At 46.0% G+C, this 19863-nt stretch overlaps 1 protein-coding gene across 1 annotated transcript in view; it reads right to left on the bottom strand.

The window, feature by feature from the left end:
* Positions 1–19863, bottom strand: part of FAM227B (family with sequence similarity 227 member B) — a gene marked incomplete at its 5' end in the record, with an annotated part of 121430 nt that overhangs the window by 8468 nt on the left and 93099 nt on the right. Inside the window, 3 exons of the mRNA XM_081887518.1 lie at positions 2952–3107; positions 3803–3867; positions 12675–12707. Of these exons, the coding sequence (XP_081743644.1) occupies positions 2952–3107; positions 3803–3867; positions 12675–12707 (254 nt within the window). The remainder of the gene's footprint in view (positions 1–2951; positions 3108–3802; positions 3868–12674; positions 12708–19863) is intronic.

Below are 19863 nucleotides of genomic sequence, written 5' to 3'. Positions count from 1 at the left end.
TGTAACACAAGTCAGATCTCTCACACCACGTTGCAATAAACCATCATGTACTAGCAGGTATGCCCCCATTCAGTGTTTCAGCCAGCCAGCCATGCCCCTTCCAGCTGACCATTCTACCCCCTTCCCCCATTTCCTATTTTTCTTTTGAAAAATTAAATAATTACTAAACAGACAGTCTTCACTGGAATAGTTATTGGGGTGTACAACACCCTGCCCTTAAATTTTTTTTTTTTAAAAAGCTCTGTAAGTTTTAGGTGCCTCCAAAGCATGCGAATGCCTCCATTTTGTTTTTCATAGGCCTCATTTTGGTTACAGTCCTGTTGTCACCTACCATCTGAGTCAACTATTAGAAGGAAGAGCTGGACATATGAAGGCCTAGACAATAACTAAGAAATATCTGAAGAAGTGTGCATGCACACAAAAGCTTATACCCAGAACAAACTTAGTTGGTCTCTAAGGTGCTACTGGGCAATTTTTTATTTTTTTATTTTATATATTTTGACTGCGTCAGACCAACGTGGCTACCTACCTGAAAATCTAAGAAATATCACAAATGCAAACACACACAGTTCCCAGTGCTGATGTAGCAGCCAAGGGAAATAAATACACTAGGAAATAGTATGTAAAATAAATAAAGGCCCCAAGAAAGGATTTACCAAATTTCCTTAAGATAAATCTAGGGCTGCAGAGAAGAGCCACAAAACAGATTTGATACAGATATGTACTATTATCCAAGAGGAATTTGATCATGGTAGGCTTATGTTAAAACCAAGAAAAGTCACACTACGATTAAACTCATTTTTGAAAAGTCCTGAACTCAGAGAGTTTTTCTTCTCAGGTAATTCCTTGCAAGAAAACCAACAGTGTCAGAATCAGAACAGAAGATTATGTTTACAAAGCCTTTCCTTTAGATACTCCAACAAAAACTTTCCAAAAGAGTTGATTTATATCTTTTCAGCTGGATTTGTTTTTAAAAGCCAGTAGCAATTAGAAGTTGGATTCTGATGAAGATGCTGACATAGGATGATGGTTACTGGCAGATCAAATACATGTAACTTGAAGATTTGAAGCATAGTGAAATATGCGACCTCAGCTGTCCAGTTCTGAAAATCCAGGAAAGATACAGACACACTGGAAAGTGTTTGGAAGCCAGTAACAATAGTTTTAGATGTAGAAGGCAGAAGGACTAGTACCTAAATCTCCAGAAAGCAGTAACACTCACAGGAGCAGATAAAGAAAAGATGGAAACTTTCTTCTCTGTCTCTCAGGGGCAAACCTATAACCGACCCCCTTCTTTCCCTCCAGACCTATAAAGGGCTTTTTGCCCAGCTCTGAGCTCTGATGAGTGTCCAGCATGAAATTCTGAAGGCTGGCTGAAAACTCACTGGAAAATGGAAGCTACTGCGACTAACAAAGATGAAAGCAAAACTGAAAAGTTGGCGCCAACAATGCAAGCTGGGAGAGGATATCTGAAAACATACACTCACAAATAAGTCTTGCATAATAATAATAATAATAATAATAATAATAATAATAATAATAATAATTTTTATTTATACCCCGCCCTCCCCAGCCAAGGCCGGGCTCAGGGCAGCTAACAAGCAATAATAAAAACAAGTTGAAAATTCTAAGCAGATTCTGAAATGAGATGGATATACAATTACTATAACAAAGTAGCATTCTGATCACAGATCAGTCTCTGAATCAGTCATTCTACAGAACTCATAATAAAGCATATCAATCTGTTAATGTATGATGCCCTCGAGTCCTAGCATTATAAGAGATGGAGAAAACCATTTCTCATCCACTTTCTCCAAACTATGCCTATTTTATACACTTCTTCCATGTTGACTCTCACTTGCCTTTTCTCTAAACTAAGAAGCCCCAAACCCTGTAACATTTCCTCTGAGGGGAAAGGTTGCTCCTGTGGAAACATTTTGGTACACGGGAGAGCAGAGCAATAAGAATTATCATTAAAAAAAATGCTTGAGGGAATCCAGGCATTAATCTTTATTGGGAATGGTTAACTCTGCTAAAACCCAGACTTGTTGGAAATGGTTATGTGTGTAAGACTGAACAAAAATTAATTAAAATGACGCTCATCTCCAAAAACCCTTCCTAATTTAACCAAAGGAAGCCAACACAATAACTAGGCACTGCACCTTAAAATCATATGAAATGAAAGGGATACAGCCTTCGACCCGGTATTAGTATTATAGCCAAACCCAGTGTGTAAACTCTCTTAAAGGTTGGCTAGGTTATAGCAGGGAATTTTCAAGTATTACAATTCATGTTGAAGTTCAGGTTCCTAAATAGCACATTCTTAAGATCCCGGTGTCTAATCCAGATGTAGTATAGGAACACATCGTTTTGGACAACTGGAATGTATTCCACCATAAGCCAGTGGGCAAACTCGGGACCAGAATGCTGCCAGAGGGTTTGCAGCAACAGTTTTCTAAACCTTTTGCCTTCAGGAAACTCATTCCAGACTGATCCATCTGCTCAGGAACACCAAGATCTGCCATAAAACTATTTGTGTATTGCAGCCCCCTCCCCTGCACATTGCAGATCATTTGTGGTGAGCAACATGCCTTTCGGGTAACTAGTCTGCCATTACTAATTGAATAACTTCCTGATCAGAATCCCAGGGTTCTCTGGAACACAGTTCTAAATCAGTAGATTATAGATGAGAGACACTTGGATCCTGAGATGTGATTTAGCAGCCCAGTTCAGATATCGTCTGGTGCAAGTGGAAAAAGAAGTTGCAGCAACTGATCCCAAACTCCTAGTTTGCCTTGGTGAAAAGGAAAACCAAATCTTCAGAAGTGCAAACTTAAAATTCTTCCATTGTCAGCACTGCACCCACCTAATATCCTTTAAAGAACCGAATTAATCCCAATTTTATAAATACAGCTGAAGTTACATTTTTATTTTTAAAAAGGATATGGTACTTTGCAGATTTCAATGTGATTAATCCTGTAAGCCCGCATGTTTGCTAAGGTGTTAGATATTCCATGCATCTTAAGGTAATATACGACCAGAGGACTTTGACCACCAAGGTTGAACAGTGAGCGTTGGAAATCTGGGCCATCTCCAATATAATGTGACTGTAACAAAGGGAAAAAGAATCTTACAAAGCACCTTAACATAGATCACAGTGCACTGTAAATGAATGACAGTACATGGCAATAAAATGGGGAAAAGAATGGACATCCAGAACATTTTCCCTAATAACCTCTAATAAATTTTCAGGTAAAAAGTTCTGCTCCCTGCTCTGGTTGCTGCATAAAGCCTGTGGGCAATGGGTTGTATCCAGTGTTCCTTGCCTGTTGGAGCAAGTGGATAAGTGAGTTTTAATATTGCATGACAGAGGAATCCAGGGCCACAGCCATTATTATGGAAACTCATAGAGCAACAGTATTGCACTATGCAATCAATCCTGCAACAATGTTACCAGGCCAAACTGGGCCCTCCAGCTGTTTTGGGACTACAATTCCCATCACTCCTGACCACTGGTCCTGTTAGCTAGGGATGATGGGAGTTGTAGTCCCAAAACAGCTGGAGGTCCAAGTTTGGCCATGCCTGGTTATGTGGTGTTTTGTGCAACAATGTTCTTCTGGATGCCAGTGATACAAGTATACTACTCAGTGACTTCAGAAAAATTTCAGAAGAAAAAGTTTTGGGAACTAATGCGATATAAACTGCTTAACGGCTCAGCCTTCTCCAAACCACCAAACCAAATAACCCTTTCCAGCTCAACAAAGCAACCTTTACATGGCAGATACGAGGATCAGTTGCCTACCTCTGCCTTTTTCTTTGGTGTTACCTCTACTTCCTTCGGTTCTTCTTTTTCAAGCTGAAAGTGCACTGCACAAAAAGCAAACACAAGTCATGAAATCCCTGCACCCACAATGAGCTAGAAGCAGGTGGAGCTGCAGACAAAGCTGAGGAGGACACGTCAACATTGCCTCCCCAAGGATCATTTCACATTACTACTAAGTGTTTGGCTAATTTCCAAGGGGAGTCTGCATTCTGGTGTATATCCCTGATAAGTTCAGCTGAAAATGATTAGATAGCAATTGATTGGCAAGAGCTCTGCAAGTCAGCGTGGACAGTACCGGGGTAGTTAGGCTACTCGGGAAGTGGGTGGTGCTGTGGTCTAAACCACTGAGCCTCTTGGGCTTGCTGATCGGAAAGTCGGTGGTTCGAATCCCTGCGACGGGGTGAGCTCCCGTTGCTCTGTCCCAGCTTCTGCCAACCTGGCAGTTCGAAAGCACACCAGTGCAAGTAGATAAATAGGTACCACTGTGGCAGGAAGGTAAAGGGCATTTCTGTGTGCTCTGGTTTCTGTCACGGTGTTATGTTGCACCAGTAGCGGCTTAGTCATGGTGGCCACATGACTCGGAAAGCTGTCTGTGGACAAAGACCGGCCCCCTTGGCCTGAAAAGCGAGATGAGCATCACAATCCCATAATCATCTTTGACTGGACTTAACCGTCCAGGGATCCTTTAGCTTTTTACCTTTTAGTTGGGCCAAAATTTGATTTGGCAGTTTTCCACATTGCTCAAGCTGCAGTCATTTTAACTATCATTACCAGAGTCCCCCCCCACCCCAAGCTGAACAAGGGAGAGGTTCATGGTGAGCTCTGGCACCTCTTTTTCTAGAAAAATGGCACTGACCATCATCATAACATCAAGCTCAGGAGAAGATCCTTTATAAAAACTGCTCAGTTGGAAACAGACTTAATAGCCCATCAAATGCCATCTCAGATATCAGAAGGTGTAAGTGACAAAAGAGATTTCATGAAGAGGCAAGATGTTCTTGCAAGATCGAGTTATCTGCTGTGGCATGTGTCAGGGTTTCTGGGAGAGAGGAGGAGATGACAGAGGAGACGGAGAGCGAGTGGGAGGAGGGGCAGAAGGATGAGGAAGAAGATGACGGAATTCTGAGGGAATCCACGAGTCTGAGCAGCGAGTCAGAGGATTCTCAAAAGGGGGTTACCTTAATCAAGCAAAAGGGAGGAGAAGGGAGAAGCGGAGAGGAGCCCAGTGGAAGACAGACGCAGCAAGAGGCGTCTCAGCCGGAACGGAGAAAAGGGGGTGGAGTCGTCAGCCTCTCGGAGGGAGCAGGATTAGGAGAGAACAGAGAAAGGGGGTTGGAGCAAGGTGTTCAGCCGGAAAGGGTGGAGAGCAGAACAAGGGGTGGTGTAGCGGTCGAAAGAAAGGTCAGCAGCAACGTACGCGCGCCAAGTTCAAACGTAGAGGCGCGCGGAAGTGGAGAGAGCTCAGGGGAGGAGCCCGGCCCTAAAGCCAGAAGGAGGGGGGAAGAGGCGGCAGAGGATTCAGCCTCAGGCGAGTCACGGAGAGAGGGAACCCAGGGGGGCAGGAAGACCCTGCGGAAAAGAAAGGAGAGGAAGAGGTGGTCTAGAGCCAGGCTATTAAGTTGGTGTGGAAGAGGGGAGGAGTCAGAGGGGACTTCAGCGGTCTAACGTGACAGACGTACGGCCACAATGCTGAACTGTACGAGAAGCAGAAATCTTCAATAAACTTTTCCTGTAAATAAACTGCAACGGAGTGAGGTCTCTGGTGAGCTGGGACCCGTCCTGGGTGGCCGTGACAGTAAGTCCCCTCTCAGAAAGCAAAAAATTTTTTTTGCGAAGCTCACGAACGGGAGCAGCCATGAGCGCTGAGGAGCAGCTGGTTGCACTGCGGGATCAGGTTACCGCTCTCACATCGGCAGTCATTGCTTCGCAGAAGAAGAATGACGACTTGGAGAAGACGTGCCAGGATTTGCAGGCAAGGTGGGAACACGCGGACAGGGCGGGGGCCCCAGGTTCCAGAGCGGAGGGCATTGCGCTTGGACGGAGGGGGGGTGCCCTGGTTCCGCATTTTAATGGCAACTTGCAAGACTATCCCAATTTCAGAGCGGACGTCGTATATGCACTGCATTTACTCCGTCACGATTTTAAAGATGAGGAGGAGAAAGTGGGGTTCATTGTTTCGCACCTGCATGGGGAGGCCAGGGCTTGGCTACGCAATCTGTGGCGCGAAGATGGACCGGCCCGTCGCAATTCAACTGCGTTCATCAAAGCGATGGATTCTTGTTTTCAATCCTCTGTGGATGTGGACATTGCGCGCCGTCAAATGCACGGGCTGAGGCAGGGGAAAGCGACTGTGCGCCAATACCACTCTAAATTTTTTGCATTGCTCACCGCCTTAGATTGGCCAAAGGACAGTAAGCCGGTCAGAGATCTTTTTTGGGAGGGATTGAGCCCCCCCATCAAGGATGAGATCGCTAGGGGGGACAGACCCCAGACCCTAGAAGACGTGGTGCAACGGGCTTTAGCTATTGGAATTAGACATGAGGGACGTCCGTGGCACGAGGAGGACGGGTCCCAAGCGCGTGCGCAAGCGAGGACTCTCCCTTTTGTGCACAGGGATTTCAGCCGTGCGCACCCCTCGCCAATGGGGAAGGACAGCGAGGAGCCAATGGAGATTGGTGGTGCTAGGGCTCAGAAGCCATCCCAGAGCCCTGTCCCTGGTGCAGCCAAAGCGAAGCCTCCTAGAGGAACCAGGAAGTGTTACATCTGTGACAGTGCGCACCATATGGCGAAAGAGTGCCCCCAGAGGCTCCAGAAGCACACTGCAGCACTGGCAACTGTAACAGCAGAGGTGCAACCAGGGGAGCAGCTTCAGGGAAACGACAGTGCCTGGCTGGAAGCAGAGCTACTGGGGCTCAGCCAGGCGGATCTGTAGACAAGCCCCCAGCATCACTGCAGAGCGTGGACCCTTTGCCTCCCAGACCGGCAGTTCTGCTCACAGCAACACTCCAGTTGCCTGATGGGAGACTCCTCGAGGTTCCAATAACGATCGATTCGGGAAGCAACGCCGACTTCGTGGGACTGCAGTTCGTTAAGCAGCACAACATGGCGCTCCTGCCTGCAACGACGCCTCTAAACGTGGTCACGGTAGACGGCAGGAAGTTGCTGGGGGGGCAAGTGGTGCAGCAAACCCCTCCCATGATGATGCAGATTGGCAACCATCGAGAACTTATTAGTTTCAATGTCACCCACTTATCGGACACACCCATCGTGTTAGGCATGAGTTGGCTGGAGAGGCACAGTCCCGCGGTTGCGTGGTACCAGCGGCAGATCACCTTTTGTTCATCGTATTGTGCTCAGCATTGCTTTCAGACCGATCAGGGAGGAGAAGCCGAGCAGCAGTTGCATCTGGGTATGGTGCAAACAGTGCCTCACAAGTACCAGGACTTCTTGGAGGTTTTCTGTGAGAAGGAAGCTGACAAGTTGCCGCCTCACAGACCTTACGACTGCGCGATTGATTTAGTGCCAGGGGCGCAACTGCCTGCTGCCAAGCTGTACTCCATGTCGGAAGACGAGATGCAAGAGCTTCGGGAGTTCATAGACCATAACCTCAAGCGAGGTTTCATCCAGGAATCTAAAGCAGCGGGTGGCAGCCCTGTGTTCTTTGTGAAGAAGAAAAACACGCCCCAAAAAAGGCTTATAGTGGATTACAGGTTCATAAACAGCTTGACTAAGCCCAAAGCTTTCCCCATGCCCAAGATTGACGACCTTTTAGCGACCGTCAGGAGGGGCAAGATTTTCACCAAGCTGGACCTACGTGGAGCTTACAATCTCATCCGCATCCGGAAAGGAGATGAGTGGAAGACCGCCATGTTCACCCCTCTGGGCACATACGAATACAGAGTCATGCCTTTCGGTCTCCAAAATGGCAGCCACGTTTTTCAAGCATTTATGCACCACGTGCTAGCAGGTCTCCTCTACAAGAAGTGTGTCTGCTTTCTCGACGATATCCTGATTTTCTCGGAATCGTCGGAGGATCACGATAAGGACGTGAGGGAGGTCCTGCAGAGGCTGAAGGACCACAGGCTGTACGCCAAGTTGGAAAAATGCCAGTTTGATGTCGGAGAGGTTGATTTCCTTGGCTACAAGTTGTCCGACGAGGGACTGGCCATGGACAGGGCTAAGGTTCAAGCGCTGTTGGACTGGAAAAGCCCTCGAAATCGGAAAGAGGTCCAGAGGTTCATCGGCTTTGCCAATTTTTACCGCAAGTTTATTAAAGGTTTTGCGAACGCGACGGCGGCTATCACTGACACCCTCAGTTCCAAGAAGAAGAAGTTCGTCTGGACCGAACAAGCGGAGCGGTCCTTCCGGACGCTTAAAGGTCTTTTCGCCTCCGAAGAGCAGCTGCTCCACGTAAATCCCGGCAGACCCATGCGGGTAGAGACCGATGCGTCAGACAGAGCGGTTGGGGCCGTTCTTTTGCAAGAGGATTCGCAAGGCAACTGGAGACCGGGTGCGTTCTACTCCCGGAAGCTCAGCAAGACGGAGCGCAATTATACCATATGGGACAGGGAGTTGTTGGCCATTCATGCAGCTTTCAAAGCGTGGCGACACTTCTTAATAGGAGCCAAGCACACGGTGCAAGTCCGCACGGATCACAAGAACTTAGAGTATTGGCGGACGGCTAAGTTACAGACCCAGCGACACATGCGCTGGGCGGAGTTCTTTGCGGATTTCGACTTCAAAATAGAATACATCCCAGGAGACTCCAATGTTATTGCAGACGCGCTGTCCCGAAAGCCGCAATACTTGGAGGAAGCAGCTCCAATCGCAGCAAAGCACATTTTCGCACCGCAGGCGTGGACGTGCGCTACCATCGCAGTCGACCTGGACGCGGTGCGACGCGCGTTGCAAAGGGATCAGTTTGCACAGTCCAAGATGGAGGAGCTACGCGGAGGGTCGCGAGACAACGATGAGTTCCAATTGCAAGATGGACTTTTGACTCGTAAGGGTGCCCTTTACGTGCCCACCGACGATCTTCGAGCCAAGGTTCTGCAACAATTGCATGACGCCCCTAGTGCAGGCCATTTCGGCAAAGAGAAGACGATGGAGTTGGTGGCTAGAGACTTTTGGTGGCCCCAGATGAGAGGAGAGGTGGCGGACTACGTCGCCAGGTGTGATATCTGCCAGAGGTCCAAACCAGTGCACCAGAAGCAGGCGGGATTGCTAGAACCGCTGGAGACACCGCAGCAACCGTGGGAGAGGGTAGCGTTGGACTTTGTTACGGACCTGCCCAGCTCCAGAGGTAAGACGGCGGTGTTAGTGGTGGTGGACTTGTTCACCAAGATGGCGCATTTCATCCCTTGTGCCAAGGTGGCGACGGCAGAACAGACCGCAAAGCTCTTCATCGATCACGTCTTCAGAGTGCATGGACTTCCGCAGTCCGTCTTGTCCGACAGGGGGCGCCAGTTTGTTTCCACTTTCTGGCGAAAGCTTCTGGGCATATTGCACGTCAAAATCAACCTGACATCGGCGAGACATCCACAAACCAACGGTCAAGCGGAGAGGGTCAACGCGATCATGCAGCAGTACCTGCGGTGCTACGCCAACCAGCGACCTGCGGCGTGGGTGGACTATCTGCCGATGGCTGAATTCGCCTACAACAACACGAAACACGCATCCACCGGGGTGACGCCTTTCTTCGCGAACAATGGCCGTCATCCCAGAACCTTCCCGAGATTTGCGGCACCAGGAGGGGGGGGGCCTCAAGATGCCGACCAGTTTGCAGCGGAGTTGCAAGAGGTGCACGAGGAGCTGCGGAGACATTTGGAGCTGGCAAAACAGGCGTATAAGGTGCAGGCCGATAAGCACAGGAGGGCGGGAGAGGACATCCAGATTGGGGACTGGGTGTGGTTAGCAGCCCACGCGATGCCGGCCAGGTCATTGGCCAAGAAGAAGTTAGGACACAGGCAGCTAGGGCCATATCAAGTTGAGGCTAAGATCAATCCGGTGGCTTTTCGTCTAGCCCTTCCGGAGGGTTCCAGGGTGCACCCGGTCTTTCATAGGTCGGTGCTCACTCCCTACAAAACCCCACACAGGTTTCAAGAGTCAGGAGCACTCCCAGAGCCACGTAGGAGGGCGCCTGAGGGGGGGGAATCGCCAAGACCAGAACCTCTTAACGAGGTCACAGAGATACTGGACTCGAGATGGGGGGAGGAGGGAGTTGAATATTTTCTAGCCAGGGAAGGCACTCCGGCCTCTGCCAATAGCTGGGTGCCGGGTTACGCGTTGGACGAACCCCTGTTGAAGGAGGAGTTCCATGCACTTTTTCCGCACAAGCCCATGCCCGAGGAGTATTTTGATGATTGGCTTTTCACGCCCACTTTGTCAGACAGCACGTTCGAGGGTTTCTCCTCACCCGAGGGCCATACGCCCGAAACAAGCCCGACCAGGGATCCGAGCCTGGGGGGGGAGGAGACAGGCCCTTGTTGGTGGGTGGATCAGCCAAGGGAGGCATGGAGTCAGAGATGGATGGTAGGTCCTTGGCAGGCAGCGCCAGGAGAAGCAGTGATGGAAGAAGAGACTGTGAGGTCTGTGGGTGGGGAACCCGAGTTCGAACACACATATACGGAGATGACAGAGGAGAACGTTGAAGTGGACAACTTGTATCCTGAACCGACCCCGGAAGAACCACGTTTTCCTCAACCTGCACCCGGCGAGCGGGAGGGGGGAAGGGGGGGCTTCGAGGGGGGGATGGATGTCAGGGTTTCTGGGAGAGAGGAGGAGATGACAGAGGAGACGGAGAGCGAGTGGGAGGAGGGGCAGAAGGATGAGGAAGAAGATGACGGAATTCTGAGGGAATCCACGAGTCTGAGCAGCGAGTCAGAGGATTCTCAAAAGGGGGTTACCTTAATCAAGCAAAAGGGAGGAGAAGGGAGAAGCGGAGAGGAGCCCAGTGGAAGACAGACGCAGCAAGAGGCGTCTCAGCCGGAACGGAGAAAAGGGGGTGGAGTCGTCAGCCTCTCGGAGGGAGCAGGATTAGGAGAGAACAGAGAAAGGGGGTTGGAGCAAGGTGTTCAGCCGGAAAGGGTGGAGAGCAGAACAAGGGGTGGTGTAGCGGTCGAAAGAAAGGTCAGCAGCAACGTACGCGCGCCAAGTTCAAACGTAGAGGCGCGCGGAAGTGGAGAGAGCTCAGGGGAGGAGCCCGGCCCTAAAGCCAGAAGGAGGGGGGAAGAGGCGGCAGAGGATTCAGCCTCAGGCGAGTCACGGAGAGAGGGAACCCAGGGGGGCAGGAAGACCCTGCGGAAAAGAAAGGAGAGGAAGAGGTGGTCTAGAGCCAGGCTATTAAGTTGGTGTGGAAGAGGGGAGGAGTCAGAGGGGACTTCAGCGGTCTAACGTGACAGACGTACGGCCACAATGCTGAACTGTACGAGAAGCAGAAATCTTCAATAAACTTTTCCTGTAAATAAACTGCAACGGAGTGAGGTCTCTGGTGAGCTGGGACCCGTCCTGGGTGGCCGTGACAGCATGCATTCAAGGTTTCAAAAAAGCACAGTGTTTTCACAGCCTTCATTACAGTTGTACCTTGCAAGTCGATCAGAATCTGTCCTGGAAGTCTGTTTGACTTCCAAAACGTTTGGTAACAAAAGTGTGCCTCTGATTGGCTGCCAATCGGAAGCCGTGGAAGCCCCATCGAATGTTCGGGTTCCAAAGAACATTTGCAAACCGGAACACTCACTTTTGGGTTTGCGGCGTTTGGGATCCAAGGTACGACTGTATTATTGTTTTCTAATTTTTTTAATGCCTCATCTTTTAAATTCTGTTTGTCTGACATAGCCTTGCATGTGGAATAAGAACATCTTACAAACAAGGAGGCTCTGGATTTTCACTTCTTAAAATTCTCATTTTTACATGTAGGATCTTCTTCAGTGCCATTATCTAGACCAGCCTCTCCAAAGTGGTGCCCTTGAACTACAACTCTCATCAGCCAGTGAAAAAAAGTAACTTCTTCATATAGTTCGTAGTTCAGCTGTAGAATTTGTTCCCAACAATTGTAGTGATAGCCACCAACTTGGACAGTAAACTAAACAAGCTATAGCTTAGGGCCCCACTCTCTTGGGGGCCCCAAAAATATTTAAAGGGAAAAAACTGGATCTACATTTCCAAAATATAAGATAAAAAACAAATAAAATAAAACCTACATGCAGCAACAGTGTTTTGTGTTGTGTAGGCTCCTATGATGTAAGTAATGGGACCTGTCTGCTAGCCTGCTCCCTAAAATATCACATATAAAGGGCCCCAATTACCTTCAGTAGCTTAGGGCCTCATCAAACCTAAATCCGGCCCAGGCTACCACCCATGATGGCTACATTCTATTTCCATTGTTATGGGTGCTGTGCTTCTGAATGCCAGTTGCAAAAGGTTCTGGGGACTAATTAAGCATTTTATTGCTGTTACAGTGGGGAGTTCAATGGGGTTGCACCTAATATGCAGAGGTTCTTTGGCTGAAATTGCTGAGACGCCACCTGATGGGAGGATATTTATCTTGATCTGCTGCAGTTCTCTGATACTTTGCAACAATGGTGCACTCACTGCTCACAACGAAGGCAAAAAATAAACACATGATTCCAGGGCATGTGCAGAGCTCCAGCTGAATCATCTTGGTAACACTAATATGCTGCTGCACTTAATCGCCATTTGTCACCTTACAATGAACGAGCTATAAGTGAATAACGGGCAGTAATAATATAGCACCCAAACGCACAATATGATTTCTTATAGATGGCGCCCACCTCCCCTCTACTTCATATGATATATCATCACAGTCGGTTTCATGCCTGCTTTTGGATTTTACCTTGAGGCTGATCTGCAATTGGACTCCGACTCCCTAAAACACAGAAAATAGGTTTCAGTTTTGTATAGAGATGCTTGTCCTTAGTGCATATGTGGTAACTATATTCAAGATAAGATGGCTGCAAAAGTTGAAAAGATAATGTTAAGGAAGCACAGAGAATTCCCTGTTATGATAAATTGAGATTAATTAAAATACTTCTGGGATTTGTTAAACCAGTCACTTGTAAATCACAGTTTCCTGGTTTGGACGTAACAGGAAACTGTGGTTTAACAAACCCCAGACATTTTGTATTATGAAAGTGTGAGGGAAGGGAGGAGGGAATAAAGGAATGCATAAGTAAAACACTTGCATAAGTAAAACAATTGTTCATGTCATGGTTTATTAAACTGGTACATCTGAACTGGACCATAGAAACACTCCTGCAGTGGATTAAATGTTGATGTGGAATTGCCAAAGATCAACACTGACAGCCCTAGACAACCCAAGCTTCCTCGTCAAGATTTTCCATTATGTGTGCTCTTTTTTGAGAGGGTTACTGTTTTACAGAAAACAAACGGCATGTTTTAAAGAGATGCTCATGCAACAGAAGGTTTCAACCCAACTACAGTATTCTTGGCATGTACATAGGTTTCTCATATTGCTGTACATGCAATTGAAAATGACCAGTATCTTGTGCATGTTGATTTTACATAGTTCACTCTATGAACATGCAAGTGGAGCAGCTCTTTGTACTAACACAATTTAAACTTGCATTCATTTGTGATGGGTGTTTGAAGATGAACTGCTTTGCCTGCAGCAAGTTATGATCACTGGAAGAAACAGTCATTACAATAGCTCAACAGTCTTTTGAAAAACCTTTTTAATAAATTCCAGCTTCTTTTCACCAAGTTTTCCTCTCTCAGTCTAGAGTGCTGAGAATGGATACCACTCACATTTACGCCCCCAGCTGTTTTCCAAGGCCGTATTTACCTCTGTTGCACTTTCTACTTCATTAATAATCTTGGCAGATACATAATTTTGACTAGAGAAACACAATCGCTTTTAAAGAGACATTGTTCATTTTGTCCATAAAAGGGCTGTCCATATTGAACTTTTGTACCATGAAGAGCTCTGTATTTGAATAGCTGCTGAACAATAAAAAATAATACCAGCCTTGATCCAGTTGTGTGTTTTGCTCAGCAGTTGAGGTTGTAGATACAGAACTCTCTTAAGATGCAGCCATCAGAAATCCAGCCCATCCTGGTCTGCTTCCTAACCAGTTCATTGGTGCTACTGCTGATTTCCCTATATACTCAACAAAATGCTTGTTTAACCTGGAGGTAGGCTGTTTGAATTGTGTATTGCTTTGTAACGATTTGTTGGGTCTCTGGACCGTAATAAAGATTGATGATGATGATTTCCTGATAGGGTTCTGTATGTGCAGCTGGACTATGTGTGCAGAACCCACCTGCCATACACAGTTTCCCATCAATTAGGGAATATGCACCAAAGCTTCACTCATGCATATATAGTCCCTAGGAGGGTCGAGGTATCTTTGAAATAATAGCCAACAAATTACCTATTACTGTTGTAGCTTGGGATGGAGAACCTCTGGCCCACAGCCTAGGCTTAGCCCTCCCAATTTGCCCACCAGGTTGTTTTCAGGAAGGCTCGCCTGCCGGCCTGCCTGCCCTAAACTTGACATTATCCAGGACTGTTTCTCCTTCCCAGCATTGATCTTTGAAGCAGCCCTGCATTTTTCAGTGCTAAGCATCACAGACCTCCTCCCACACCAGCTCATGTAAAGGAAGAACAGTCTAGCTTGATTCAGCTGTTCTATTAGCAGCGTGTTTTTTTGTTTTTTGTTGATACACCAAAAAAGGAAAAATACAAACAAAACAGTGATAAAGACAATATGAATTACAAATCAATAAAGCAAAAAGCGGTCCTTCGACTATAGACCCGACTTCCCACCCATTCCTTGTTTCAATTATCTATTATTTGTTGCTGCCACACATTTTTATCTTAAATTAACTAATTATTGATTTATCTTAGGTTTCCTATCTTTCTTAAATCTACTACTAAAGTTGTTCAAATGCGGCGACAGAGTTTAAACGACTGTAATTGTTTTTCAAATAAACTTTGAAGACTTCCCATTTTGAGATAATTTCCTGTTTTGGTTTGTTCTTTATTTTTTCTGATAAACTATCTAACTCTGCATAATCTGTTAGCTTTTGGATCCATTCATGGGTAGAGGGGATTTCATCACTTTTCCACTTTGTAGCGATAAGAACTCTTGCTGCCTCTGTGCCGTATGAAAATATACTCTTCATTTTTTGCAGGATTTTCAAATCTGTGATCCCCAGGAGATAAGCTTCTGGTTTTCTCTTAAAGGAAATCTTTATTTTCTATTTTTATTTTTGTATTTCTAAGTGGATATTCTCCCAAAAAGCCTGGATTTTTTTTTGCATAGCCACCACATGTGATAGGAAGTGCCTGATTTATCTCCACACCTCCAGCAATTACTTGGGACATTTTTGTACATCTTTGACAGTTTCCAAGGTGTTAGATACCATCAGTGCTGCATTTTTAGGAAGTTTTCTCTTAAGACTTAACAGTTTGTGAATTTCCAATTATTCTTCCACAATTTTTCCCACTGTGGCATGGTTATTGAATACCCAAAGTCTTGCGACCACTTAACCATGGCTGCTGTGACCTCCTCCTCTTTGACTTCCCATTAGCAGCATGTTAATGACCTGATGTCATTTCTGACACACATTAATTGACAGGTGGGTGGCCCCACCCACTTGTCAAATTTGTTTCGTGATGGAGTTCTTATGACCACCCATGTTGCATCTGATCTAGGAATACAAGCAATGATGTTTTGATAGTCTGCTGCCAATGTTCTCCTTATTGATGGAGTCTATCATCAATCCTACCCCCAACCTAGGGCAAAATCCATTTTGCAAGATCTTCTACGGGTTTGAAATCATGCCCATTTTCAGGGTTTATGCAGACACATACACATTTCCCCCCAGACAGAGATATGTAAGGTAAGAGAAGGGCCATCTCCCTCAAAGAAGGTTTGTTTCTGATGTAAACCACAGTCCCAGCAGAAGTTCTTTTCCTTCTGCAGCAATTAAAACATTTTGCTGCTTTATAACATTGCAATAATGAGAGAGCCATCTGGCAAATTTCCCCCCTCTTCCAATATAGTAGTTTATAGCTTTTCAGCTGTGGTAGCAAGCTGTGCCTTCGAACAATTATTGCTGGGGTGATGGTCTCCACTGGGTTTAACAAACTTCCCAAGCTGGTGTGGTTAGATGAAATGTAGGTGTGGTTATATGTGTGTGTGTGTGTGTGTGTGTGTGTGTGTGTGAGAGAGAGAGAGAGAGAGAGAGAGAGAGATGATGCCCTGAATGTGCAGTGCCAACATGTGCAGCTGCAGCTGGTGGTAAGCCTAATGCAATTCTGGAAATGTATAAGCATTTCTATGGGGATTCGCCTTGAGTGAGCTACACATCCGTTGCATTCTTCATCACTGTTTCAATCTTGATGAAAACTCTGCAGATACTATCAATCAATCAATCATTTGAGAAAGGAGGGGCCATAGCTAAGTGCCGGAGTACATGTTTTGCATGCAGAAATCCACAAACTCAATCCCTGGTACTTTCTGTTAAAAGGAGGAGGTAGCAGGTGTGACGTTAACATATGAGAGTGCTGGAGGTGAAATACTTAAACAGGTTACCCAATCAGAACCCAGGGGGTGGAGTCAGAGGGACTATAAAACCAGCTCTGGGAGGGGCGAAGGGAGGAGTTCGTTGGGAGGTTGGGTGGAGTGGGAGTGAATTGGAATAGAGTCTGTGGGGAGGTTGAGTTAGCATAGAGAAATAAGCTGAGTCAGGAACAGTTAGGAGCTAGGAAGACAAATAAATATCTGACAGGTGGTTTAGTGAGTGAGAGCAGGTAGTGGAAGTTATAGGTCTGGATAGGCACCCCATGATTGTAATTGACCGATACCGTTTATGAAACCACACGCTTGTTAAACTGCAATAAATAAACAGAAGTTTATGTTCCAATTTAACCCTGACTGGACTCAGTATTGTACCAGGTAGGGCCTGGGTGGTGGCAGCAAGAAATCAAGTGGTGGCACAGGGATCAATAGACGGTGAAACGTCCGGGGACCCTGTGTGATCACCACAGCGGGTGACAGAAAAAACCTCCAGCTGAGACTCTGGAGAGCTACAGATACTCAGAATACTGGGCTCTATGAACAAATAATCTGGTATAAGGCAGATTCCTACTTTCTTACGAGAAGCAAAATCTCCAAAAGATGCAGGACTTGCTAAGCACTGGGAACACAATAAAAGTTTGAAAAAGAATTAAATAAAACTCAAACCAAAATATACAGATAGCACTACCTCTATGTATGAGCCCTTGGGTGCAGTCACTCATGTGGAGCAGAGCAGTGGTCTGTACATAGTCCCATAGGTGGGGCTGAATAGACAGGCCAAAAGATAAAGTGATTTAGACTGATGGCAGAGTTTTTTATTGTATGTCTCTAAGGAATGGTACATCATTCCTTAAATAATATTTTTCCAAGTGTCATCATGACCCCAAGTGCCTTCTGTGGAATGACAACTCTGGAGCAAAGATCAGTCAGCAAGAGATGATGGGCAGGCCACCCAGAGAGATTGTGTCGCTGCTGGCCTCCAGAACATTTTTCCAGTATATTCTGTGCTAGGTAATAATTGGATCAGTATTCTCCAACATCTGCTGCTGGTTCAGATCTCTTAACTCTCCTTTTTCCAATCTGACAAGCCTTTTGAATGTAATTAATTCTCTTCAAATTCAGTCTGATAGAGAAAGTGATCTGGTTGTCTTGCTTATCTTGTAGGGCTTGAAGATCAGTTATGGAGAGAAACATGTGGGAACAATATTGCTATTTTAACAATAACTTTTCAGAGGAATTTGTAGAACACATTTCGCATAGATGAGAAGCCAGTTCAAAAGAATGCCTCTATAAGGCAATGTTGGTGTTTTAGAAAACACAAAATAGGGAAAGGTTAGCTGAATGATATGTGCATTGAAACTTTGAAAGCGAATTATACTAAATCAGTAACCATCAGAGGTGGGAGTAAAAATGAGAACGATTTTCATGGGGATGTGGTAGTCTAATAATTCCTTCCACCATTGGGATGCAAAAATAAGATTGTCCCATATAGCTGTGTTTACATCCTGGAAAACAGAAGGTGGGCAAAGCTAGGACAATCCCTATTCCTTGCCACCTCAAAAGGTCCCTATCACAGGGAGCCTAAGCAAGCCAGGGATGCTAGGAGTCAGGAACCAATGTTGCTTCCAGCAACTAGAAGGCTCAGGACCTTATAAATTCTGGCTTCTTAAACCACACCCTAAATACAGCTACTGGCAATGAAGGAGTATTGGGGATTGCATATTCCTTACTCACGAGTAAACTGACAACTCTGGGCCCACAAGCGAATACTGTGTTGTCACTCTTTGACCTAGACCTGAAGCGGCACACTTGAGTTTGGGGGCGGAGTGCTCCACCAACTCCTCTTTCACTTCTGGTTTTTTTTTTCATCAGGTATCAAATCAGAGAGCCTCTCGGGGCATCCTCAGCATTGGATTCAGGGAGGTCTGCCTGCTCCTCAAGGTCCTCAACCTGTGGGGCAGGGGTCTGCAACCTTTAAGACAAAATGAGCCACTTTCCGAAGGAAAAAAACTGGGAGCCGCAAAACTCGTCATTATAAAAATAACTCTTTTGTAACCTTTTAATTATTTCTTTGTTTGACCCCTCAGAATTACTCCTCCTCATAGAAATAAACGTTAAATTAACAAGTTACCTTTTTTTGTATGTGTGTTCTTCACTCCCCTTCAAAACAGTGACCAGCGTACATGCCCCTTTCAATGCACTGACCAGCATACATGCCCCTTACAATGTAGCGGGCGGGTGGGTGGGAAGGTGATGACTAACGCACGCACCGCACCCATGCGACGTCACAGCCAGTACAGCGCCCGCCACAGTGGGGAGTGTCGGGGCACACAATGCGCCTCCTCCCCTCGCTAGTATCTGTCCCGGAGCCGCAGCAAAGGTGTAAAAGAGCCACATGTGGCTCCGGAGCCGCGGGTTGCTGACCGCTGCTGTGGGGTGTCTAGTACTTCCTACGAATACTTAGTGCCTGGAACCGGGTTGGTGATAGGCATGACACTGCCCCACTTTCACTTTCCAAATTGTGGTGATCCTAACCGAACTTTTTCAGTACAGAGGACAAAACTTCAAGCTACAGAGCTTTGTTTTTACTCTTGTTTGTGTAAGTCACTTTGAGTTCCCCTGTCTGAATTAAGACTACTAATAAAATAAATAAATAAATAAATAAATAAATAAATAAATAAATAAATACATACATACATACATACATAGTATAGCATCAGTGGAAATAACATCAGGGGTGGGGAGTATATATGTGTGTGTGTGTGTGTGTGTGTGTGTGTGTGTGTGTGTGTGTGTGCAGTGCTTTTTCTAAAAGAATGTTTAGGGGTACTCTCATTTTCCTACTCATATTGAAATACTACCCCCTCAATGAGGCCAAATTTAGATTCACAAAATCTTTAGGGGTATGCGTACCCCTGCACCCCCCCAAAAAAGCACTGTGTATGTGTATATATGTAAAAGTATTTCTGAGCTGCCAGCTCATAAGAAAAATTCTTGGCAGCATTCAATAAAAGCATTACAATATCATAAAATACAGAACAAATGACTGTCACTGAATCAAATCTCTAAAAAGACTTAGCAAAAAGAAGAAGAAGAAGAAGAAGAAGAAGAAGAAGAAGAAGAAGAAGAAGAAGAAGAAGAAGAAGAAGTTGTTTCCAGCAAGCAAAGAAATGTCAAAAATTGTAGGGTCTGTCTGATTTCCATAAAAATAATGTTTCAAAATACTGGTGCCACGATGCTAAAAGCCTTACTGTGTACAGAAACCACATGAATATGGGATAACTGTGGGGCAGTCAGTTTCTCCAGTTGATCACAGTGATCTGACCGGGGTATAAGGGATAAGGCAGTTCTTCTGGGAACCTGGTCCTAGGCCCTTTAGGGCTTTATTCATTAATAGTAATACCTTGAACATGGCTTGGTAATGTATTGGCAGGTAGTGTAGAGCTTTCGGCACCAGTGTAATATGTTGACATGCAG

Source organism: Podarcis melisellensis (genome assembly GCF_964234715.1).
Source record: "Podarcis melisellensis genome assembly, chromosome: 14".
In the NCBI taxonomy this organism is placed as follows: Eukaryota; Metazoa; Chordata; class Lepidosauria; order Squamata; family Lacertidae; genus Podarcis; species Podarcis melisellensis.
Note: the sequence above shows the minus strand (reverse complement) of the source record. Positions and strands in the feature narration are given on the sequence as shown.